The following is a 26,629-nucleotide window of genomic DNA, read 5'->3' as shown; positions in this document are numbered from 1 at the left end:
TCATTCATCATTTTTTACTTTCGTATTTTAACACTGAATTTGACTTGTATGTCATCATTCACCTATTCACTATCAATCATATCATTAATTTATATATTTCACCTTCATTACGGCGCTGAATAATCCTGATGGGTTCCGGCGCTTGGTCTTCAAGACCTAAATTTCATAACCAATCAATCAATCAACATCCTAAAGGCTATGAATTTCAGATGATCCCTAAGAAGTATATACCTCACATGAATGACCTGGAACTAAGGCTTAGCTTACTCAATGCACTGCACTTCTACCTAAACTGCCTCCCAGATTGCTTAGATATTTTTGGTTTATCTTCACATGATTTCCTCAAGTACCAATTTAACTATCCTACAACGTGATGTAGTTCTAGTCTGTATAATAAAAAAAAAAAAAAATATCTTTGGAAAAATATTCACTCTAAAAGGACATCACCTGTTTCACAATGGGATCTCATTTGACTTGCCAAAGAATCAAAGATCATCGCCGAGCTTTCACGCAGATAAATCTAATGTCAATAAAACGAATAGTGAAACGGATGGGAAGTAGAGATAAAAACTTGACATTTTTTCTTCTATTCTGCAGATTGTAAGTGAAGGGGCGCGGATGGGCATTAGCGAATGCCAGTTTCAGTTCCATATGCACCGATGGAACTGCACGACTTTCACCAACTCACCCTATGTCTTTGGACACCTGCTGGGCATCAGTAAGTATGGTGATTGAATTAACCAAACCTTTCCATTAAAAATACACCAATGATCAGTAGGGCAAATTCTAGCTGTCATTCACAAAGTAGCTGACATGACAAAAATGACCTCTTGTGCCTCTGTGTGTGCTTGTAAATACTACGGCTATTCTCCTCATCTATTTCACTGTTCGGTGGTTATCAATTCTTACAGAATATATATCAGACCCTCTCACTAGTAACCACAGATCTATATGAAAGTAATCGTGGACAATTCCATTTTTTTTTTTACAAAGCCATTGATGACAGTAATCACAACTGAAATTATTCTTTTTTTATTTCCGCCCTTATCATCCACATTCTTAACTAGTTATATACTAACTGGAATTGTAATATAAAAGTTGGGCCAAGGGCCAAGCACTGGGACCTATGCGGTCATTCAGCACTGAAACGGAAATTGACAGTAAAAAGTTTGAAAGGTGCAATAGGAGAAACACCTCGCGAGTGCAGCTCTGTAGCCTTTTACGCCTGAAACGGAGAGAAGCTTCTCTCTGCAAAGAAAGACGAAGTCCATGACCTGCTGAATAGTAGCTCCGACTGGAGAGAGACACCCCCCTCTACAACACCAACCACAGAAGATGGCTCACTTTCCCTGGTATACCACTGCAGAGTACTGCCTGAGGTGTCCAGCCATCTGTTGCTGCGCGTGGCATGAAAAGCGTCTTGCTCGCATGAGATGCTGGATAACCACCAGGCGTGAAGACACGGACTGCACTTCCTGGAGCTAGCAGGTCGGGATACCAAACAGCCTAAGGCCATTTGGGAACCACCAGAATCATCCTCAGATTCGGGGTGATCAACACTTGGCTGATCACCTTGCGAATCAAACAAAACAGAGGAAAGGCGTAGACATCAGGGTTGTCCCACAGGTGTTGGAACGCATCCTCTGTAGCAGCTCATGGGTCTGGCATGACTGAGCAGAAGACCTGAAGTTTCCTGTTGTGCCAGGTGGCTAACAGATCTGACTGGATGCCCCCACAGATCAAACAATCTTTCCGCAATGTCTGGGTGAAGGGACAAGTCTGTCCCTATCACTTGATTCTGACACCTGAGCTTGTCTGCCACTACATTCCTCTTGCCTGGAATGTACCTGGTTGACAGCTCTACCAAGTGAGCCAGAGCCCACTTGTGCATCTGCATTGACAACTGATGAAGCGAAAGGGACACCATGCCCCCTTGCTTGTTGATGTATGCCATTACCGTGGTGTTGTCACTCATCAAAACCATGGCGTGTCCCATCACTCAATCCCGAAACTCTTGGAGAGCCAAGAAGGCTGCCTTGAGTTCCAGGATGTTGATGTGAAGGTGCTTGTTATCTCGGTGCCACACTCCTGAAGTCAGCAACTCCTCTATATGTGCGCCCCATCCCTCAGTCGACACGTCTGAGAACAAAAGCATGTTCTGAGGAACAAAAGCATGTCCTTTCTCATCTGAGGGGGAAAGGACTAGGGTCTGAGACTGGGACAGTACTCCTATTAAGCAGTTCCTGTCATTCATCCACCAGCCCTTGCTCAGCATGGTTTGCACCTCTTGCTTGAGTGCAAGACCTCAAACCAAGAACGAGAGATGGGATAAGGGGCGGGCAAGAAGGACATCCTACCCAGAGGTATCGCTGTCACTCAAGACTGGCAGCAGGACTAGTGCCTGCCCTCATTTCTGGACTGGAAAGAGGGCTGAAAGGGGCACGATTGGATGCCCTTTCCACAGGAAGAAGGAGGATGGGTGTCCTATGAGCACCCTTCGAAGTCTGTGACTTCTTGGGGGGAGCCTGGCTCAGAGGCCGGGCTGCAGAAGACCCGGAGGTCTTTGCCAATGCCTTATGGAAAAGACCAGTCTTGAAGCATCTACCAGCACTCTCAGAACAGCAATGGTCCGTTTGCTCAAGCAGGACAGTGGCTTGCACCTTTTGTTTTGCGTCTGAGGTTGCAAGATCCTTACCTCCAGACTGGCAAACCAGGAACACTGACTTTGGATACTGTGAACCACAGATCCAGCCAGGAGACTGCCTGAAGAAGCAGTGGCCCCAGGAGGTTGAGGGGATAAGATGTGAGGAGAATCAGGCACCCCAATGCCAGGCTTGCTTCTGTGGAAGGCCAGGAGGAGCAGCTTGGGCGGGCCAAGATTCTCCTGCCCAGAAACAATTATTCACCTGATCAAGAACCCCCCTTGGCAAGCGTGTATCACAGCAGCCCACAAAATTTTGGGTTCCTTTCAGACCCCAGAAGGATTCAAGGCAGAAGGACGATCCACAGATGAGACCGTGGTCCCTTCCCAAGGTTGTTAAGCTGACAAATCAGCGCAATGACCTCTGCAAAAGTCCTCTGTATCTCAGGGGGTCTGCAGGAGAGGACCCTCAAGTCCTTTTGTCCTCCCGATCTACTCTCCCGGCAGGAGGGAGAACCGCTGATCCTTCCTCACTACATGGGAGAATGATCCAAGAACCGAGCCAGGAATGTAAGCCTTTGTAGTTGAACTCAAGAGGACTCTCCAGAGACTTCGAGGGGAAACCCCAGGAGGTTGAGGGGACAGGTGAGCCAGGGCTGTGGAACCAGCAGGAGGGGCGGGCCAAGAGAGGTCATCAACCTGCAGTGCAATCGGTGACTTGGTGGAGTTGAACACTTGGCTGGCTGGCAAGAACTTGCGCTGTCCTCTTGACAGGCCCCAGTCTTCTTCAAGGCCGGAACCTCACGAGAAGACTGTACAGGGGATCTCCTATCTGTCTCTCCAGATACTCGGACCTGAGAGACCAAAGCACCAGCCTGGGAACCTGGCATGGCATCAGAAGAAGTGCCAGCAGGCAGAGCCGAGACATCTGCATGTCTTGGCTCTTTCTCTCGTCCTGAGCCCGAATCAGTATGGTGAGCAGACTCTCTGACACTGGTTCAGGATATCCAAGTCTCCTTAGAGACCTGGATACTCAGAGCAGCTTGCGAACAGGCATGCAGCATAGTGCCAGCCTTCAAAGAGGACTTCTTAGAACCAGCAATGGGTGTGCAAATCGAGGTCTACACACCAGCAGCTCCCAAAACGCTAGACCCAGGGGTGAGCGATTCGGTTCCCTGACCCGCAGGTTGGAAAGAGCCAATGAGAGATCCCACGGCTTTCCCTGTGAAGGGAGGCAGCCCTTAGAAGTCCCAAGATGGAATTTCTTAGGAGGTGGGGAGAGGCAGCCTTCTTTTTCTTTGACTGACAAGCCTCGGATGAAGAAGGGGAGGAGGTAGCAGACGAAGACAACAACAAAGATGAAGACAGAGATGACGACACCTTCCAAGACCTCTTCTTCGACTTCTCCTTTGTTGTCTTCATGATGGCAATCAAATCCCCCATCCAGGAGGGAGCAGCAGACATCACAGAAGCAGCTGGGGTGGCCAGGGTAGCGGGAGCAACCCGAGCTGCAGGAACATCGTCTACCAGAGTGGCAACAGGGGCAGCCGGGGCAGCCAGGGATGCCAGAAGCAGCGACTGGGGTGACTGGGACAGCCTGGGCAGATGGTGCAGCCAGGACAGCCCGAGAGCCAGGGAAGCCAGGAGCAGCCACTGGGGCGACCAGGATAGCCAGGGCAGGTGGAGAAGCCAGGACAGCCAGGGAGCCAGCAAAGCCAGGAGCAGCAGGAGCAGGAACCATCAGATGGGGAATGGTGGAGGTCACCATCATCGAGGGTCTGGCCTGGGATAGTGGGGCCACGGTGAAGCCTGGAGGCAGAGGCACTACGTGCTGGGATGCCGGTATAGCGGTCACCTGGGTCCCCTGGTGAAACAAGATGGTTACTGGCATCTTGGTGAAGGCTGTTATCATCACAGTGCCGATGGTAGGGGTAGTGGTAGCGTGGGTTACAACAGGAGCACCCACCAGGCATGACAAGAGACCCTGCAATGATGGCGCACCAGACAAACCCAGGAACACCAGGCTGCACACACGCCCCCTGCAAGAGGAGCAAAGGGCGAGCGGTTCAACATCAACATTTGAACGGAAGCTACTACACTTCTTCCCACCCACCCCAGGACACACGCTGGGGGAAGGATGGCTTACGAGACTTACTACTGGGTGCTCTAATACTCCTGGGCACTCGGTGACAAATGGGCGCTCGCTCCCTAAAGAGCATCCTGCAGAAGAGCGCAGGAGCTCCCAAGAAGAGGCATTGATCGGGACCATCCCAAGCACTGCACTACTGCTGTGGGCTACAAGGGGCTCTCTATGCCTTTTGATGGGCAGTGGAGGGGACTGATCCCTGAACGTCGAATGCCTCTTCAGATGGCACGATTCATCCAAGAAACGCCACTGTCCCCTTACTCAGACTCAAGTCTCCGGAGCTCGAAGAAAGATGAACACCTGAGACACCTTTCCAGTGGCTGTCTTTTGTTGCAACCTGGGACACAACAGGTGCGAATGAGAGAGCGACTACCCATGGGCAGACCCCAACAACCTCCCTTGGACCTCCAGTATGCCTCCTCCTGGGGTTGGGGGAGTATGGCAGTGACCTTCACCTAGGAGAGTCAGTGGGATGGGCAGCCACCTCCTCCACTATCACTTCCCTTGCACTTGCACTTTTCTCACTAAACTTGTCCATGAGGAAATGCGTAGATTCCCTAATTTGGGCCACTGAACTAGCGAGTAGCTTATACCAAACTTTTGGTGAAACCTTTGATCAAGGCTGGCAAAGCAGTCCAGATCGGAAGTATGGAAGCCAGAAGACAGAGTAGGTGGAATTGGAGGAGGGCTGGAAATGGGAAAAATTAATTTAGCAGAAGAGACAACAGGCACACCAACATTACTAGACATAGGATCTTTACCCTGGCTAGCTACAGATTTTACTTCTGCTCTAGAAAGCTGCTTTCCTCTTAAGGTCTCTCTCTAATTTAGGAATGTGAAAAGCTAATGTCTTCCATTTTTTCTCATCCTACTCTTTACACTCCTTGCACATCAGTTCAACAGAACATACCTGTCCCCTACATGCAGTGCAAAAGGTATGCGAGTCATAGCTAGCTTTTGTCTACCAAGCATTACAGCCTTTGCTGCAATACTGAAAACTAGAAGAGCTAGAGTCTGACATTGACAACTAGAAGTACAAGTAAAATCAGTAAGTCTCCTAAGAGAACTAAGTCACAATAAAGGTTTTCCCAGAAAATCTATCTAAATAATCAATGCTGAAGGCTACTAGGTCAAAAATACTTCATCAACAGGGAAGATCTCATTCAAAGAATTCAAATTCAGCTGCGAATCTTAACACTGTGTGTGGTCTAAGCCGGCAGAAACAAACTGAGCTCTTGGTTGAGTTGTTCCTCTCTTACCTATTCGCAGCTGAATTTGAATTCTTTGAAAGGTGGGCCGTCAGCATTGATTATTTAGATAGATTTTCTGGGCTTTATTAGTCGGCTAGTCGCCTACACAAACAAAAGAGAGTCGCTAACGCAAATTTTGAAAATTTTAGCTGTTGTTGAGTAGAAACTCTTTGCTAAGTAATTACTGGGTAAGTTACTTATATAAAAATACAAAGTAAAGGCTATGGGAGATGGTGCCAATGGAGGGGGAAACAAAAGAGAAATTACACAGCCCTTCTTCTGCACCTCTACCAACCAAGATTCTGCTCCTATGTCTCTCCAAACATGCCAGAAGGCCTAAAGTCGACCTCTCACCAGAACCTGTGGGCTGAAAACTTCATTTCTTTTCATTCAATCAAGTATTTGTACTCATATCGAATCATGATGCAGATCCATGAAAGATCTTAGCAGCTGAAGATGACCTGTGATGAGGGGAGACAAATTGTACTGGTGGGCCTAAAGGAGAAGGAGCAGGAATATTTACTCCTGACTTGAAAGATTGTCAAAGAAAGTCTCTGTTTTCCTGTACTGAAACTGCCTTATTGCCTTAAAAAAAGAGCCAGATTAAGATGATGATCAAAAGGAGAAACCAAAAATGTCTAAGAAACTTAAGCATAAAGTCCTTCGACCAATCCCTAAATTTTTCATGTATATTCTCAAGATCACACTCTAGACCCCAGTAGCCCTGTAGTGTGTTCATGTAATTTAAAATTAAACATCCTGCTAACATAGTACTAATCATTCCTACAGAACCTGACATTCTTGGCTTTGGTTACTGTGAGAGTTACAATACTGTACTGTAAAAACAGCCAACAGCCAAAACATAGAAATACCAACAACCTCCCACCACTACTGTGAAGAGAATTCTGAAAAGAGCTAAAACATTAACAACACACCTACTGGAGAACAGGTGAACTAGACTATCACCCAGGTCAGCCAAGTGTTCTACTTTTGTTTGAATGCTGACTCTGCTGCCAGCACAGAGATACAGCTTTCTTTAGTAGTAGGTAAGATTCATCCCAAATAATTAGTATTTATCAATAATTTCCAACAATTCTAGGAATTTTTTGGTAATTCTACTGGGGAAACTTGTGTAAAGTTTCTGCTCTCAAGTTTCAAATAAATGTGTTTGTGTGTGTAAAATATGAGGGAACCACTCACCGCTATCCAACAAGGTTGGATAACCATACCCTTAAATCTAACTATGATAGGAATTACACTTTGACAGCTAGAAATTGGAATTTTTTGGTGTGGGAATACAAAATCTAGTGCAACACAGATATGCAACCTAACCTAAGCTATCCTGGAGCACCAGGTTCTACCTGACTAAAAGCTCTGTCCCTTTGACCCTACTAACCTGACCAACAGCACTATAAGAGGTGACACAAAAGAATGCACTTAACCTACCTTTGGGTTGCAGGTCTTACCTGTCTTACCTGGAGTCTGCTAAAATACCACAGAATGCCATAAATTAAGGAGAAACAATATTTGTTTGATTACATACCTTACTTATTCGTTATTTTGTTAGCTCCTCCCTTAACCAAACCTGACCTTCAAGCTGATGGCAGTTGTATGTACCTGAAATGGTAAGAGATGAGTTGTTACTGCTGAAGCCCATTTTCATCAAGATATCCTGAATGTAAGCCAGTAATAAGAGATGATCTTTCGTCAATATGTTAACTGGTAAGATGACAATGTAGCATGAGACAACACACACCCTGCCAAAAGTTAAGTCAATACTAAACATGAAGCCTCTGAGCTTAGCATACAATACGGAATCATACTACTTCAGGTAAAACTAACAGAATCATAGCTGTGCAATAGTTCTAAAAGTATTTGATACTTATCATAAGAAGGGGATCTACAATGTGGTACTGTAATACAGTACTGTACTTGGAAATTATCATCTCCACAAGACAAGACTTCCCGAGCTGAGGAGTTTACATAAGATTTCTTGCATTGAGGAGCTACATATGAGACATGCATAACACTGACCCTGGGGCTCAGGTTTCCCACTGTGGTCCCCCATTATCATTGGATGTGGGGGCTAAGTTAACCAACCATGCAAGTGAGATTTGTCAGTCATATAACATAAATATTAAAAGCCTTATTTAATATATATAAAATCACTGACTTCTTAAGTGGTGGTCATTTTGAGAAACCACAGACTTCCAAACATGACATTCTTCCCTTGTCAAACTGATCAAAATCTTATCCAAAACCAGCAGAAAACATTAGTCTATTTCACATTCAAATTCAATCACCTCTTCCATAGGCTGATCATTTTCAGAGCTTGCACATATCCAAATATCATTACAATTTGGTCGTTTTCTTTCCCCAAAACTAATGAAGTTTTGACAATACAGTACATTTAACAATAGTCTAGTTTCACAAATTTTTCAGTATGTATGAAATACACAAAACTCACAATTCACACAATAGTCCCCAATTGATTGTGAAGTCAGAATAGGGTGTTCTAGGTTATCACGTTAGTGAAGGTTCATCTCTAGCTGTTGCTAATGTACGTCTGACCACCAAAGAAATATGAGTCTCCACAAACCTGTTCTACAGGTTTACCACATTTTCACCTAGGCCTATACCAAAACCATTACAAATATCAATAACCAAGACACACGGAGTCTCACCAGAATATTTTATCCAAGGTCATTCGGATTCCATGGGAGACAAAGCCTTCCCAGGGTTTGATGTAGCGGCAAGAATTATGTTATGGTGTAGGCCTGTCCTTTTATGTGCAGCCGGTAAACTTTTTGCCAGGGTTAAAATGGATCTCTCAAAAGATCTCTACATCAAATTACGACTTATAAGGTAAGACAATACCAGCCCCCCCGCCCCCTCCATAACTAATACGGCAGAATTGTAACCAGTAAACACCCCTGGGTTACGTGGCATTATTTTATATTGGCAACTTATAACATTTTACCGGATAAACATCCAAAGTTTGATTGGATCATGATGTTTCCCTAAAATTACAGAATACACTCTTTTTTCATCTGCTCCATTTGTTTTACACATAATTTAGTTTACCATTGCGTTAATAGACAATTTTTCCCCTTCCCAAAACCCCATGAGGTTCCCCCAATCACCGACCTGAATACTTACCGTCCTTTGCTTATTTTTTTTTTTTTTACATTTATGCCTTTTGTTTATGTTTATGATATTTACCGTCTTTTATTTAAGTTTTTACGTTCATCCCCAAGAGGGTGGTACTTCACCTCGTCCAAGTCGGACGTAAACTGATGGTTAAGGAACCAGGAGGGAGCGATATTAGTTTTATTATACATTTCCGCGTTTATTTCTATTTCTGTGGTAAATATGCTACTTGTCACTTAAGCCTAGGCTACGCCACCCCAAACACCACATTGAGGCATGTCCCCTCATTATTGCTTTGGGGGGGGGGGAATAACAGCACTGCGACAGAAATTAACGAAAAAATCTTTAAGAATCTAATCAGAAACTATCAGAAAACCTTGGTTTATATATATACTAAAATTTAAGAGGTCGTTTAGCCTATGTATACTGTTCTAAAAGCATACGAATAATTAATTTCCCGCTTATATACGCTTATGTAAGTCTTATATATGCACAATACGAAAGGCGGTAAAGTTAATAACCCTTATAAACCATTCTTACCCGGGTAAAACACCGCTGACGAGGCTATTTTCAATTTAACACATGCATAACCTACCTTTGAAGTTGATAATCCCGGTAACTGCACCTAATTAGACTCCTGAACCCTATCGTTCCAGCACTATGATTACATTCACATCCCCGAGTCGTTTTTCTGTAGTAACAGAAGTATCCCACAGAAATTGGCAATCGTTTTGTAACTTCAGCATCATCGAAAACAAATGCTAATTCATTTCACTCTGGCCCAGCTACACCTTTCTAAACATTTCTGAATAGTACATATGACCTTTTCGTAACACTTCTATAGTTTTCTTAAACAATTAAGGCTACCTTGCCTATATAAGTTGTCACTTCCAAAAACTAAACGCAATGTACGTTTTCCAAGTTCAGAATTATTAAGCAACGTTAGGAACACTCAAATCGTGTACTTGACTTCACGAACTACAGATAAACACTGAAGACGAAACACAGCTGTCACCGTTCCAATATTTTGTAGAAATTCCTAAGTATGTGTTGTTGGAAGTCTTCTATGTATCTGGGTTACAATTTTACAGTTTTAATTCTAGGCCGTTAACTGTTAAAAAGTCAAAAAAAACTTTCATTTATACACAACTATTGGAGCATTTAATTAAAAATCAGTGACTGATTAAAAAATATAAACAACTGATTTCTGAACCTAGCTTTTACTGTGTTGCACTTGATGTGAATTTTAAAACGAATAAAAATGGAACCTACATAATTCAATAAGAGAAAAATGTTAAAATAAATTATACCGTCTCTTTCGTTAATCCAAAGATATGCGTAATATAAAACCTGGAGGATTTTAAATACCTGTAGACCACAATTTCTGTCATCATTTTTTAATGCCCACTCAACTTTGCCTGCATTTATTTATACACATACACAATCCTACGGCTTTTTGGTAAACCAGCGTTATGATAATAAAGCTGTCATTGAAGAGTGCGTTATTTTGTACCCCACACCCTTAAGTAAAAGTAACTTCAACAAAGCATTTTCTTAGTTTGTTCAAAATGTATACACCTCAGACTACAATAAAACTATTGCTCAATGTATGGAAGAATTTACTGTCAACTTTCGCTGTAATTGCAGCATCAAAGGAGAAGTGATTCTGATATGAATAACAAGAGCTGCAGCTCACTGTAGGTGTTTATTGCAAACACAATCTGAACGTTGCTTGTATTTGAGGTGCAGTGAGTTGACCACCCGGAACACCGTGACGAAAGAGGAAGCATGTTAACCAAGAGTTCACTTTATTATTATATAATCCGTTTGATAAAATGAAAATAATAAAACTTATGGGAATCTGATGAAAAAATCATAAGACAATTTTAAAATTGTGTTTAAACAACACGAAGCTCAATGTACTCCTTTCATGGATTTTCCAAACATCACACGGCCGAAATTGGGAGGCGGACTGTCGACACATGATGACGATAAAAGAAAAAGAAAAAAGCTCTTGCTTTGCCGAGGTTGTTCCGCTGCAATATAAGCTCCCCTTAAATAACACTTGAACTTTACAAGGTTTTAGTCCACTTCATCTCCAGCAGAAGACTTTTTAACATTTCGCCATTAGCATCACAAAAGTCAGGTAAAATTACCATTTGTTAAATGACCGACTCCACCCATCAGACTCCAGAGAAGAACATGTCTCTCTCTCTCTCTCTCTCTCTCTCTCTCTCTCTCTCTCTCTCTCTCTCTCTCTCTCTCTCTCTCTCAAGAGTTGATTTTCGTCCAACACTCACTTTTTATTCCCAGGAGTCCATATCTACCACTCAGTCAAATGACAGGAATTACTAGGTAAACAACGCTCTTTTATTTGCCTAAATATATGGTGAATTACTAATATGCATTAAAGGCAACCCTTGCTTTTTATTCTGCTTTATGATGGTAGGCAAGAAAATACAGGCTTGGGAAGAATTATAATTCAAATTATTTTTACAAAACTTATTTCTCACTAAGTTTTAGAATGGCTAATTGCTATCATTCTTGATTCTAACACTAATAAAACAGTTTGGTTTGCAAATGCGCCAGTCGAGGGGTCGTCGTCACTGCCTACCATTCTTCAGTATATGACGTCAGCGCGGAGGACCTATACCAGGTCCCGAATATTCCTTAACATACCCTCTGATTAGCATGATTGAAGTGAGCCGTTTACCACACACATTGGTTGTAAAGTTTTTTCTTGTGAGTGATAAATATGCTAATCCCAGCTAGGACTAATTTTGTACTACCTAAAATGCTCTAAACGATTCGGGCTATATCTTTTTAATACGCCGCTCATCACAATTCTGAAAACATTTCCAGATTAGTCTAAAGAAAGTGGTTGGGTACCTGTTTCGAAGAAAAAATAGACAAACTGAGTGAAAAAGGAAGGCGGTTAGGCGGTAATTGCTTCGTTTCTTGTTTTTTTTTTATATATATATACGTCTGCTTTTCGGTGTTAGATAAAGAATATTTTAAACTTATGCAACCAATATATACGTCCACTGCCAACGAAATATTACAAAATGTGTTCGAAAAAGGGCAAAATAGTTAACAATTAATGTACATAACTATATAACATAGGGAGATGATGAATAATGGGTTATTTTCACTGGGAATGATGTAGATAAAGGTTAATTTATCCTACTGAACGAGAATATTTTTTCTTCGGCTATGTATGCATAATGATGAAATCAGTAGACAGTAATATACATTTATAATTAGACGATAATGAAGTTTCCAAAGTTTGGTCAAAATTCATTGTTAGGCGTTTTAGATTATTTTATCTTCTTTATTTGTCAAAAAATAGAACGTACAAATAAAGGGAATGGTCACAAATACCGCTTAGAGTCTTCATCAGGGAGCGACTATAGAGCAGATCCGTCTTCCTTATACCGCGTTTTGAAATCAACATCAGATGCAAAATGCATTTAAATTTTCCTCTCTTCACACGTTCACCAGATAATATTTATTCGTTCTGATATTCAAAAAATAAAAAAAGACAATTTTGATTACTGCTGGTGAAGACAGCACTTATCACAGTGTTATAATTTCTTCCACTGAATCTTGGACATCCGGGAGAAGACTGGCCTTCTCAAAACAACTGATAAAATCTTATGTTTATATCTACAGTAGATCATGACTAAAATATGGTTCTGGTTCCCTTTTTGAATCATTGCCTACATATGGCGAGACATCCCAGAAATATTCTTGGAAATCCATTCCAATGTTTCCACTGCCAAATCCGGACTTCAACATAAGGCACATGGACGAGGCAACTTCACTGTAGGTTCGTGGGATTTTGTGTCCAGATAATTAACCCGGTCCTCATCTTCATCCGGATGGAAAGCGTCACCAAAAATAAATAGGTTCAGTCCTACATTCATCTTATATTTCAAAGGTGCAACGTTAAGTATACCTTAGTTTAACCAGACCACTGAGCTGATTAACAGCTCTCCTAGGGCTGGCCGGAAGGATTAGATTTATTTTACGTGGCTAAGAACCAATCGGTTACCTAGCAACGGGACCTACAGCTTATTGTGGAATCCAAACCACATTATAGCGAGAAATGAATTTCTATCACCAGAAATAAATTCCTCCTATCAAAGGTGCAGCTGATTGAAATTTAGACATGACTCGTGAAAGTACACTTTCTAAAGACTGAGGTGTGAAAGTTATCATTAAGATTTTTTACCTGAACCTGAATATCTAGAAAAGCAAGCGTATGATTATCTTCGATTTCACAAGTAAATTCTATACTAATATGCTTACTATTAAGGCAAAAAATTAACAAAACAATGGCTACCCGTTGAATTACGTGAGTACATATATTGGTAAACAACTTTCGAATATGCACATATATATATATATATATATATATATATATATATATATATATATATATATATATATATATATATATATATATATATATATATATATATATATATACAGCCAGGAGAAATTGAAACAGTTAAATGCACGAACTTTCACTTTTACTCTAAGGTATTTTCAAGCACACCTCGTGGCCGTATACTCTGTTTATATTTTATGTCGCGATTACATTCCGTGACAGAAGTTTAAAAAGCAGCTTGGATGGAATTCTTACACTTCCCTTTTCATTATTAACCGTAAAACTCACACAGAAAATGTAGACTGGTGTCAAAGCAATTCAGTAGTAATAATCCTCAGAATAATAACGCATTAAGAATAAATGATTTTTCCCTTTGACAGAGAGCAGAGAGAAAGCTTACGTGTATGCCATCTCGGCTGCGGGTGTTGCTTACAGCGTGACCAGAGCGTGCAGTCGAGGAGAGCTCACAGAATGCGGCTGCGACGAGAGGATCCGGCAGAGACCAACTCGGGGAAGGTAGGCTGCGAAAAGTTTTTGTCGACTTCTTAGATACAAATAAAACAAGAACGGAGCGATATAAGTAAAGCTTTTATTCATTTATACCTATATATTTACTTATCTCTTGTTCATGGAGGGTATTATTAAGGTCATGCCCCGGAATTTGCGTCGGGAAACTTTTACTGGTTCTTTACTCTTTCGACCTCATGACTGAGCGCATTTTGTAATTCAACTATTCAAGTCCTGGTGTTCCTTTCAACCAGCCACACAAATTAACATGATTTCAAAAATGAGGAATATTTGTGTGTTTTTAGGAAAATCCGTCAGACGTAAACAAAGAATTAGTAAAGAAAAATAAGCAAGAACATGGATGTGTCACTCCAGCTAACATTTTCACCTTAGGGAAGGAATTCTTACATACTTAAGATTAACTTGTCTTAAAAAGTAAGAACAAAGATGATTATAAGAAACCACTGTAGAATTATCGAAATATGCTTAAGTTTTGCACAGAATACCTTTCCAGCTCACCTGAAATGGATACAAACTACATAGAAACCAGGTTCTAAATGTATTTTACTTCTCAGAATTTTGACAGACGTGTACTAACACCAGTTTTACAATATCGTTTCGTTTATTTGCATAATGATTTTATTCTTGACACTAAGTCTGGTGTTGGCTCTGATTACTCATAATATCTTTCAGTCTTGCAGATAGCCAGGCAAATATCATCAGCTAATAAAATTGACAACTACATGTTATTTTTTCGGATTTCTAATGGTTTTTGAAGGGGAGACCATGGATATATGTTGGCACTTATTTTGCCTGTCAACCCGAGAATCCCTCTCTCGTATATACATACATACATACATACATACATATATATATACATAATATATATATATATATATATATATATATATATAATGTATGATGTATGTATAAACCAATATAATTTCACTTTGAATCATTTTCGCATTTTGGAATTTAAAACATCATTTTTATATGTTTTGATTAGTGTTTTGAACGTTTTTGACATTCATTTCATCAGCAAGTGACCTTTACCAACTCCACCAAAACTAATCTGACCTAATTTGGTACGAGGCCCTCGCCTCAGTGCTTAAAAAACTAGTAGCTTGAAAACATTCCTAAAGTTACCTTAATCGGAAAGGGAATTATCAGTGAGGTTAATGTCCTTGTATTTCATTCGCTTTGTGTTTTCCCCATCCAAACCCGCCGCTTTCCCACTGCGGTCCCCGAACTGTAGGGTATAAGGGCCAGGTTCACTCTCCAGAAGTACTCGTTTGATAACAAAAATAATGTCAGAATCGTTCAAAGGAAAAATCAAAAGATAGGAAAAGTATATTTTCAAGTCCAAAATATAATAATGGTATAAAGTGAAGTAATACCTATAAACCTTATGATGTTATCAATATTTGCCACAAGAACTTTGAAGTAAAAACTTTTTGGATGGCTTAGGTACCCCTTTCAATGTTCTTTCATCATTTTGGGCATAAATAAGAAAATGTACTTGACTGAAATTAAGGTGAACCCTCTCATGACTCGGCCAAACTTTTTGCGATTGTCTAACATTTATTTTGTTTTGAATCTTTATCATGCTTTGTTTCATTAAGTGTAATAAACTGTAATCAGTATGCTCGTTTTTTGGTATTATTTCATAAGTTGCCAATACACAGTATGAAACTGTAAACTACATTTTTTAAAAGAGCTCTTCATTCTCGTTACTTTGAACCCCATAAACACCGTGCGCAAATGATAAAAAAAAATGAATCAAATTACGACTTATAAGGTAAGACAATACCTCCCGCCCCACCCCTTCCATGGCTAATACGGCAAAATTGCAACAAGAAAACACCCCTAGGTTACGTTAGATTGCAAAAATGGTTGGCTGGAGTCTTATTGGCAACTTATAAGATTTTACCATTTTAATAATGTTTCACACATGGTCGCTTTTTGTGAGAGGAAATTGCACCTGCAAGGAAATCCGTTTAATACTATCTCCTATCGTCACCCCAGGCTTTCCGTCTGTCCTATTTGACATATTTTACGTTGTGGAGTATTTTGGTGGAAACACTGACGGTGAGTCACATTTATAGACTCTTATGGGTCACCTGATGGATTTTTGTAGGATCACAGGTTAATGGTGGTACACTGCAAATTTAAAAGAAAGTGAGTAGGTAACTATATATATATATATATATATATATATATATATATATATATATATATATATATATATATATATATATATATATATATATATATATATTTAAGTTATGATATATATGAATTTTTCTTGCAAATTATCACTTTATAGATATGCTTTATATGGATGATTTCAAAAGTATTGATTTAGCATTTCTGACCTCTTATTCTGTATATGGAATATGTTAAGTCGTATTTTAACCTGTTTAAATCCAAAGACAATGTTTGGAATGGAAGTGGTATAAGAATGACATCATGGAGTTTTGGTCCAAGAATCTGAGAAGAGTTCAACTGACTCTGTAACAGATTGTGAATGATTGTGAAATCGGTGACATTTCTCTCGTCTCTCAGATAGTTTAATAATCAGAAACTTTACTGAACACAAGTTCTAAGTTTAACAGGGAAAGGCATTTTTAATATCACTTATTAACTTTTTCAACATCGTGGTACTCTTAGCTTATAATATTTCCTGTTCTGAAATCATTTGATACATAATCTACTATTCTTGTTGATAATCTGTCTTCGCCGAGGACCTTAACTGTAAGACTGAAAAGGTAGGCAAATAAACTATAGTTTTCTCCAGTTTCACCAAAGACTGGTCAAAATGTTTATAAAGCTGTAGAATGAAAACCCCGTATGTGTACAGCATCATAAATTTTTCCGAAATCCTTCGTTTTTAGCCATCTAAACACCACTGGTCAGGCAGTCACAAATGGTCATCCGAAAAATATACCCACCAAGACGTAGGTTGGGGTTTCATCCCCTACAAAGTTTCAATTGAAAATCCCTTCTGTTTGTCTACAATCATATCCTATTGAACTTTATCTTGGGCCATGGTAGCTAAATATGGTAAATAACATCTTCATAGCACTGTTATCGGAAAAGAACAAAGTTCTCTTGAAATTACCCTCCTTTCAGTGTTTGGTAAATTCTGTTCCATATACCATATCATAAATATACCACATTAGAATTTCCCTGAAAAAGGGGCAAACAGATTGCTTATAATACAGACCACCTTTCGTGTTCCTTTTTTAATATCATTGTCTTCATACAAACGCATTAGTACATGTATCCGTGCGTGAGAGCTCACGAACCTTACATTTTGCAGATGAAAATACTCTTGAGGACATGGGACCTACAAAACTTGGTACTGATGGGATATTAGATAAAGTGAATTATAAATCCTGGACTTGTTTCTGTGGGACATTAGATGCAATCCAGTCACAGAGTCTTCTCTCTGCAGGTGGGAATGGGGAGGATGCTCAGAGGACCTGAGGTTCGGGGAATACTTCAGCAAAGAGTTCGTTGACGCCAGGGAATCTCGAAGCACAGCCGACGGTCTCATGAATCTCCACAACAATGAAGCTGGACGACGGGTGAGTCAGGGGTATGTAGAGAGAGAGAGAGAGAGAGAGAGAGAGAGAGAGAGAGAGAGAGAGAAAGAGAGAGAGAGACAGATCATTTTCATGCATAAGGACAGGCATTCAGTATGAAATATTGTTACTTTTTTATTCAACATTATTTTATTGCAGTCCCGTAATTTTTAGTGTTGATAGATATCTTTGCTTTAGTTAATCTTGCAGGTTTACTTTATAATTCAATGGTATTTTACTCGTATTTTATTCCAGCCAAAAGGCATAATAATTTGCATGGATTTCTTGACAAGCAAAAAATAATGCTGAAAGGCCACTGGAATGACATTTTCCTCTTCCTTCCTTCCAGCTACAAGTATGAAGGTAAATTTGTTCAAGATTTCAAACATTTTTCCCCCGTGTCAATAACGTGAAGAATGTTAATAAAAACATTCACGAGTTTGCAACCGTATAAATTACCGTCCGCACAATGATTCATATTTTGTCGGTTTTTTTATAACCAACTTACTTTCCCTTGTAATATTACAATTGTTTTGTATTTGACCTTACAATAGAAGTCTCTGTCAGTCATGCAAATTAGACAGTCACTTGAAGACCACCGGGATTTTCGAAACTTAAATGCCAAAATACATAGCCCCTCCGTTAAACAAAATGAGTACGAATGCATAACCAAATTTTTTTCTTTATATCCGATTAAAAGCTGTGCAAGAAACACAGTTACTTTATTTTCTCTTGATGGAATAGAATCAGAGTCTCTGTCTCAGTGATCTTGTTTTTACTTCCAGCTACAACTCATTTCATTGACTAAGATGACATTCCATCATTTTTAGTTTACAAGATAATTCCAAGCTTTACTTGCCTGCGTGCCGCTGCCACTTTTCCAGTCACTTGGCATTTTTATGCCACCACTTTCCTTCAAACGCGAGTGATTCCATTAAGCTGTGAAATCTGGGAATCTGTCTGGTTGAGTGTTAGGAATTTTGTCATATAAGAGAAATTCTTTTACAAATAAAGTCCATACTAGAGATAGCCCATGTCCCTCCATAAAAAACAGTTCAGAGAGAGAGAGAGAGAGAGAGAGAGAGAGAGAGAGAGAGAGAGAGAGAGAGAGAGAGAGAGAGAGAGAGTCTGTAAACAGTAAAAAGGGGAATGAGCAGAGGGGAAAGAAGCGGGGTTGGTGGGGTGATGGACAGGTCGAGAAAGAGTTAATACCCAGGCAAAAAAGATAATGCATTACTAAATACAAAATGCATTTCAGAAGACTGGGGTTGGGTGAAAATAAAGGCTTTTTGGGGTCATCTTTGGAGAAGAGTGGGAACAAATTTAAGAGCCTTAACTGTAAATTCATTCATTATATAGCTAAGCATAGCTAGACCATTGCTGATCCTTAATGGAGAGACTAGGCTGTGCTCTGAGGCCAGAAAGGGCGAGCCACTTGAAATTTGCTTAGATACAACCTTCACCTTTGGTCTGTTAAGACGATTTACGGCAGGTGAAGCAAAATTACTGGGGAACCTTCAAGCTAAGAGAAGTATCTGTTTTGACACAGGCTATTCGGAAGGAAATGGAACTGGTGTGCAAGTGTCACGGCGTCTCTGGTTCTTGTTCCATGAGAGTCTGCTGGCGCAGAATTCGTAGCTTCAGGAACATCGGCGATTCTCTGCTGCGCCGATTTGAAAGTGCAATCAATGTCAGGTAAGAACCACTGGTAATTTTAACCTATACCATAACTGGGAGAGGCTTTTTTTTTTTTAGATAAATTTGTCTTTCTCAGATACAAAGCTAAAGAGATTATGGTTATTGTTAACATTTTAAATAAAAGATGTATTTATGATTAAGAAACTTTGTTTACTGCTCTCTAAGACATTCCTGAACCACCAAACATGGATCTTTGTGTTATTAATGTAGGGATATAACCTCTCCTCATCTTTTAGACCAATGAAAATTAAATGGCTAATCTAATATCTACTACGATTTGGTAACGTCTTTATCATCTCGTGAATGGGTGAATATTCTTGATCGAAGCTAAGTAAATCTTGTAATCCTTAATCCACGCTTTTTTTTTTTACTGTACCATTTTTTCTTCTTCTGCATTAGGTTTGTGAATCGCAAGAAGAGGAAGAAACTGCGACCAATGAAAAGAGGTTACAAGAGACCTACTAAGAGAGATCTGGTCTTTCTCGAGGAATCTCCAGATTACTGTAATCGCAATATGAAGTGAGTATTTCGCACAGGCGCGCGCGCGAGCGCAGAGTAATAGGAAGAGCACCAAATGGGCATAAAAAAGAACTTGCCAGTAAAAGAATCAGAAAGCTTCAAGTAATAGGCTATCTTAGAATTGTAGAATTTTGAAAATGAACTAAATACATTTCTAATAAATTTTGGAAAGTTTTTAATACAGGATTTATCAGTAATACTGAATTTTTAAAAGAACAACCTTTGTCAGGACATTCTTCCAATTGCTAACATCACGGGAAATCTACAATTATGGGGATTTGGGGGAAAACATCGCATCCTGTGCAGCCAAGACAGATTGTTGTGGACTGCAACCGTCAAGCTAGAACTGAACAGCTTTCAAGTCTCGAATATTCTGTTTGAAAACATGTTCACAAAAGAACACGTTTACAGAGAAAGAAAATGAGGCTGTAAAAGCTTGCCATAGATCAAAAAACTTCTTCTTCTTCTTCGTTTAACGTGCTTTTAAAAAGCTTACGTCCTGTAACTCTACAAGAGGAGATCGAGTAACAGATCAGTACCACTGAGCCAAGGCTCAAATGAAAAAAAAGCTGATTAACCTGTTGAGCAAAGTGTAAAGGTGGCTACAGACCAGAGTCTTCTTCTGTTGAGAGTAAAAAAATTTCACAGAAAAGATCTTTGAGGTAAAGCACAAGAAACATAAATGAATAAGAAGTTTGGGGACTGCTCTGAATTAAAAGGATGATGAAATCACCTTCTAGTTCAGTAAATTGTTGTTGTGGTGTTTATGCCCATAAACAATTGTCTGAGTCTCGCCCAATTTATTCTTGGGTTTTTATTTATAATTATTATCATTTTACCTGTTACCTTCTTATTGTCCAGATCCTCAGTTCCACATTACAGGACTGAGACATCATCGCCAACAGGATTTAACTGTCTTCATAGCGTCACTGGGTGCCAGTGTGCATATATATATATATATATATATATATATATATATATATATATATATATATATATATATATATATATATATATATATATATTTCAATTTATAATACACTGACACGTTATTTTATATGTAGCAAGGTATATATATATATATATATATATTATTTATATATATAGATAGATAGATATATATACATATAGATAGATAGATAAATAGATAGATAGATAGATAGATAGATGCGTGAGTGAGTGTTAGCAACGTAATATCAAACTGTAGTGGGAATTATGCTGAAGCAGATTGAAAAGCAAACTCTTAAAAAAAAGTGGTTTGTGTCAAATTTGGATCTTTTTATTTTTCCTTTCACCTAACTGAGCAGCACTTAAAAGATAAACAGATCTAATTTAAGTGCTTAAATTTGTTTTGGATATGTTTCATACTCTATGTACTTTTCGAACCAAATTATTTTAATAGTTTAATCTTCAGACACGAAGTACTGGGTTTTACATAAACTGTCATTTCACTGATACTTTCCAATTACCTGTTTGTCCGCAGACTGGGAGTGTTGGGAACATCGAGTCGGTTATGCAACAAGACCAGCTGGGGGATGGACGGATGCAAGATCCTCTGCTGTGGCAGAGGGTATCAGACGATGGTCAAGGAAGTCTCGGAAAAGTGCAACTGTCGCTTCATCTGGTGCTGTAAAGTCATTTGCGAGCAGTGTCAGGTTACGCGTGAAGAACATTATTGCAACTGAACGGACCCAACGGGCCCACAGGAGATTGTTTATCGTAAATAAAGGATAATAGGCAACGTATACCAGAGCCCTCATCAGGCAAAGTTTTTCAAAAAGAAACGCGAATGGGATCTCTGATATCTAGGTTACGCGTGAGGAACATTATTGCAACTGAACGGACCCAAAGGGTCCACAGGAGATTGTTTATCGTAAATAAAGGATAATAGGCAACGTACACCAGAGCCCTCATCTGGCAATGTTTTTCAAAAGAAACGCGAATGGGATCTCTGATATCTACGGTGTCTAACCGCCTGGTCTTTGCTGAGTTACCGTGTACTTTGAAGCAACTCTTGGTCATAACAGTAGGCCTACATGTTAGCTAGAATTCAACGACTGACGTTTCTTGCGCGGTCTTTAGTCCCTAAGTTAGTGGTATATCCCATAGAATGATTATATATAAAAACCTGTTGCATCGTTGTAAATTTCTTTTGTGTTCAAAAGTATTTCCAAGTCTTCAACATACAAAGCATAACCAAATCCCCATGGCCAGGGACTTACTGTCATCATCATTTACCACAATTTATGTTTTCTGTACCTGATTGCTTTTGTAGATAAATTAGAATCTATGGTAGTGTGTGTCACAAAAAAATGTGTAAATGTGAAACCGAGGCTGAAAGTGTGTATAGTAAAACTTCATGTGCAATTGCAATATATGAATTCTATTAACATTTCAGTATCCAATTCAGAACAGTCGAACAGTATTAGATGGGATTTATACAAAGCAGAAACTTTTTCCAAAAGCACTATAAGAGTAACACTGGAGTGAGCGATGAAATAAAAATTAGACAAATTCCTAATTCCTTCCCAGGGATCATTCTGAAGCATGTAGAAGTTTCTGCTTCGTAAAAGTTAGGATATCCTTGAATACTGTTGTTTTATCTTCCATAGTTATTAAGATGAAAAGTACATATCCTCTCGAGGATAGACTCCGTGTTTAAAGTAGCTATCGTCGATAACCTTGGCATTCTCTCTCTGACTAAAAAAAAAATAAAAAAATTTGTTCGACACAGTTTGGACGAAGATCAGAATAAAAGATCTGGTTTTATGAGTCACCGTAAATGAATATGTACTTCGATAATAGGTAATGCCCATGACTGAATAGCGAAGCACGTTGTTGGTACAGAAAATCGTTGGGTTCTTCTTCCATGTCATAGCAAGCATTTAAAAAATCAGTTATCGTGAGCATACTACCCGATCATACATATCACAGAATATTTGAATAGCTAATTTCATCCTGTTACATGTAAAGGATTTATTTTTCTTTGAGTCAATCTGCAGAATGAAAAAGACGTTGTATGATTTCCGAAAATTTTCTTATTATCGAAGGTTCAAGCAGGACCGTCTTAACAGCAATATAGTCCTTGGGCAAAACACTACCCACGAGACGACGGACTTGAAAGATTTCCCTTATTTATTGGCACTTTTAACGAAGATTTTGTTTCAGAATCAGTGCTTAAACTACCCACTGGGCCCTTGCCTTAAGACGGTCCTTGGACAAAAACGTACAGTAGCATCTAACTTGGAAACTGCGCATGCTTATGGTCGAAAGCTGCTTGTCAAAAACCACCACATCTTTGCCATTAAGGAGAAAGATGGCTGAATGGGGAAGCCTTTGGAAGTTTTGTAAATAATATTTTCCTTTGAGATTTATATAATTTTGTGCTTTAACAATGAAAATGCAAACATCATACTTATATATAATTAATGTTAACCAGACAAATTAGGTCATATTGATCTTAGATAATGACTGTAGATTAGCCCTCAAAATATTATGTATCTTTTAGTGTAAGATTTGTGTGGACTTTATGGTAAGAAAAGTAAGCAGATTTATCATTTAAAGTATAGACATAGATTGGTTGTCTTTTGAACCTTTTGAATACACACTAAAGAGAAAATTCCATCCAGTACTAGTCTTGTCTCATCCCATAGGACTAAACCAGTGATATATATATATATATATATATATATATATATATATATATATATATATATATATATATATATATATATATATATATATATATATATATATATTCTTCTGGATTACTTTCAAGGTAGGATGGAAATCAGACTATCTCATAAATAATATAGTATCACTGTATAGGATAATTGGTGAAAAAGAAAATTATTTGACAATATCTAAATAACCTCAAAAATTACATTAAGCATCAATGATTTTTCTGATTCGTCCATATTATACATGTAGTATTTTAGTGTAAATTATGCCATTGTATGTAAAAAAAATATGATACTCGGAATGACTATACCGTATTTCCTTTTAGAAGTCTCCATATTATGTAAATTAAGGTTTGTGAATAACAAAAGCGAGAGCTGTCTTAAAACACAGAACTGTATTTATCTGAAGGTAGAGTATCTACCCAAAATTGCTTGCTAACTGTAGCAAAAAAAATATAATAATCATGAGCAAATCCCATCTAAAATGTAACATATTGTCACCTTTGAAGGGATGACATGCATTAGGCAAATGACAAAATTCTCAGAGAATATAGAGATGCTTGATAATAAAATTATGAATTGATGAAGTTTTGTTTCTTTGCCTTCCTTACGGACGATTTGACGCAGTGTTGCAGGTTCTAGCGAACGGAAAATCCCACAGCAATCCAAAAAAAAAAGAAAGAAAGAAAGGAAAACCTATCTTGTGAAAATTCAGCTTTGTGAGTCATCGAATGTGAATATTTGCAATGCCCCGCATCTAGGTTCTCGTTTTAGTAACCAACAACAGTCGGAAGTATGAACAGAACTTAAGGAACTATGCATATCCCGTTTGTTATCCGAGCATGTTGAAGGGAAACGCAAAATTAAAAATAATACAATAATCTAATCTGTGTTGTTCTGTTCTCCCCAAAAATAATAATACTACAAATCCATTTGATAATTTTAATAACTGACACATCCATGGGTCTTTCCTGCTTTTGAGAATGGCAGTCATCTTAACATCCCCAAGAGCATAGGGAAGATATGTTCTCGAAAAATTCTGTTTATAAGGATTAATTTGAAAGGTCTGGTATTTCCGAGGGTATGCTTAATCACTGAATATGTTGTATCATTAAGACCAGAAGATGATTCGCTACGCTTACTTAAGGCTGATTCAAATTCTCTCACAGTAAAAGGAACATTGTATTGTTTATTCCTTGATGTATTAAAATCAATTTCGACTTGTTCCACTAGCCTTCTTAGACCTGAAAAGGGTCTATCATCATTTGTCTTTGAAACATTAGAAAAATGATCAGCAAACTCTTTTGCCACTAACTGGGGATCTGCCACTTCGCAACCATTGATCTTGATAACTAGAGGTTGACAAGGAGTAAATTTGCCCTCTATTTTTCTAACTTTCCAAACTAAAGTCAATGGTGCTTTTGAATTTAGTGAAGAGATGAAATTAATCCAAGAATCCCTTTGTGCCCTTTTTAATTTCTATGCAGAAATGAGCCCTTGCTCTTCGAAATTCAATACGGTAGTACTCACATTTTCGTCTGCGATATCTGGTGAAAGCTGATCTCACTCTTCTATGAGTTTCCTAGCATTTACGAGTCCACCAGGGAACTGGTCAGTGGATTAATATACCCGAAGTCCTAGGTACTGATTGAAGACCAGCCGGAAATGTAATTATATTGAAAAAATTAAGAGCATCATCTACAGAGGGAAAGACATCAGTTGAGTCATCTATTGAGCTGTGTTCCTGATATGTTGCCCAATCAGCTTTACCAATGTTCCATTTAGGTAGCTTTAAAGATGGAGGATTTGAAGCTACATTCACCACTATTGGAAAATGGTCAATGGTAAATCTATCATTTATCATTTTCCAGTTAAAATCAATAAGGCAGTCATCACTACGTGTAGATAAGTCAATTGCTGACAATGTGCCTATTTGAACATGAAAATGTGTAGACTCCAGTGTTGAGGATTCCCACATTTTCACTTTCTATGATGAAGCATAGGCAATTTCCTCTTTGATTGGTAATGATATCATCCCAAAGAGAATTTCAACAATTCACATTTCCCAGAATAACAAAGGAACGTGGTAGCTGTTGGATACGGGATTTCAATTCATCGTTTGGGAAGATTTTATAAGGCGGTAGATAGGGAGAGCGTACTGCATATTTTCTTTGCAAATGGATCTGCACACCTATCACTTGCAGTGTAGACTGGATACTAATAGGATTTTGTGGGGTGTCATTACAAATATATAAAACTACAACCTTGGTTCTTCTCATTTAGCTCTTAATCCCTGACAGTTCCGCTGGAGAAACGAAATAATTTTATTTTGGGTTTGAGGCCGTTAAAATGGAGTCTCTTTTAAGTACTTTAAATACAGTGCCTTGCTCCAGCTTTTTTTTCTGAAGGAGACTGATTATTTATGGCAGCCTTCTTTTTCAAAGTCGACGATGGAGCTGCTTCTCTGGAATAGGAACCTGCCACAGATGGCACGGCCTCTCCAGTGTCATGGGCACTGGCACCCTTGATGGCGTCTTTGTTATGGAAATTTCAGGTTCAGGAGCACCAGACGATGCTTGCGCTACCTGGGAAGAGGTGGAATTCTCCGACACAACTGACGCATCTTCTGAAGCATCAGGGATACCAGTCACAGCTAGTGCAGGCTCCAGTGACACATAAACACCAGATATACAGTAGATAATGTAACCTCCAAAGAGCCAGGAGTGCCAGCTACAGCTGGCGCAAGCGCCAAAGAGGTCGACACACCATGAATAACTGGTGCAGCCTCCAGTGAGGTGGGAGTGCCAGGTACATCTGGCACTGCCTCCGAAGAGGCAGGAGTGCCATAAATTACTGGCATAGCCTCCAAAGAGGCAATAGTACAGGTCGTCGCCGATCTTCCCTTTACAATACCGAAGGAAACACCTCTGGTAGCGTTTACGTATCTTCTTTGGTTAGCAATAGTACTGAAAAAGATATTCCTGGTCTAACATACTGGTTTAACCCTTTCTCTTTTGCCTCTCTAAATGTGATATGTTCAGTTACCCTCGATGTCTGG

General features: G+C 39.2%; 1 protein-coding gene and 1 long non-coding RNA gene across 2 annotated transcripts in view; one reads left to right on the top strand and one right to left on the bottom strand.

Annotated features, from left to right (window-relative positions):
• The window catches only part of LOC136849001 (uncharacterized), a 211,745-nt gene extending 201,565 nt beyond the window's left edge, over window positions 1-10,180 (bottom strand). Inside the window, exons 1-2 of the long non-coding RNA XR_010856192.1 lie at window positions 9,783-10,180; window positions 7,581-7,654 (exon numbers count right to left, since the gene is read on the bottom strand). This is a non-coding gene — a long non-coding RNA (uncharacterized lncRNA). The remainder of the gene's footprint in view (window positions 1-7,580; window positions 7,655-9,782) is intronic.
• LOC136848999 (protein Wnt-4-like) overlaps window positions 1-22,611 on the top strand; it is a 187,179-nt gene extending 164,568 nt beyond the window's left edge. Inside the window, exons 4-9 of the mRNA XM_067121826.1 lie at window positions 598-718; window positions 13,961-14,096; window positions 17,545-17,677; window positions 19,224-19,369; window positions 19,772-19,891; window positions 21,375-22,611. Of these exons, the coding sequence (XP_066977927.1) occupies window positions 598-718; window positions 13,961-14,096; window positions 17,545-17,677; window positions 19,224-19,369; window positions 19,772-19,891; window positions 21,375-21,576 (858 nt within the window). The 3' untranslated portion in view covers window positions 21,577-22,611. The remainder of the gene's footprint in view (window positions 1-597; window positions 719-13,960; window positions 14,097-17,544; window positions 17,678-19,223; window positions 19,370-19,771; window positions 19,892-21,374) is intronic.
• Window positions 22,612-26,629: the final 4,018 nt, after the last annotated feature.

The sequence above is a fragment of the Macrobrachium rosenbergii genome, chromosome 20 (genome assembly GCF_040412425.1).
Source record: "Macrobrachium rosenbergii isolate ZJJX-2024 chromosome 20, ASM4041242v1, whole genome shotgun sequence".
Lineage (NCBI taxonomy): Eukaryota > Metazoa > Arthropoda > Malacostraca > Decapoda > Palaemonidae > Macrobrachium > Macrobrachium rosenbergii.
The sequence above is the reverse complement of the archived record's forward strand: the minus strand, read 5'-3'. Positions and strand labels throughout refer to the sequence as shown.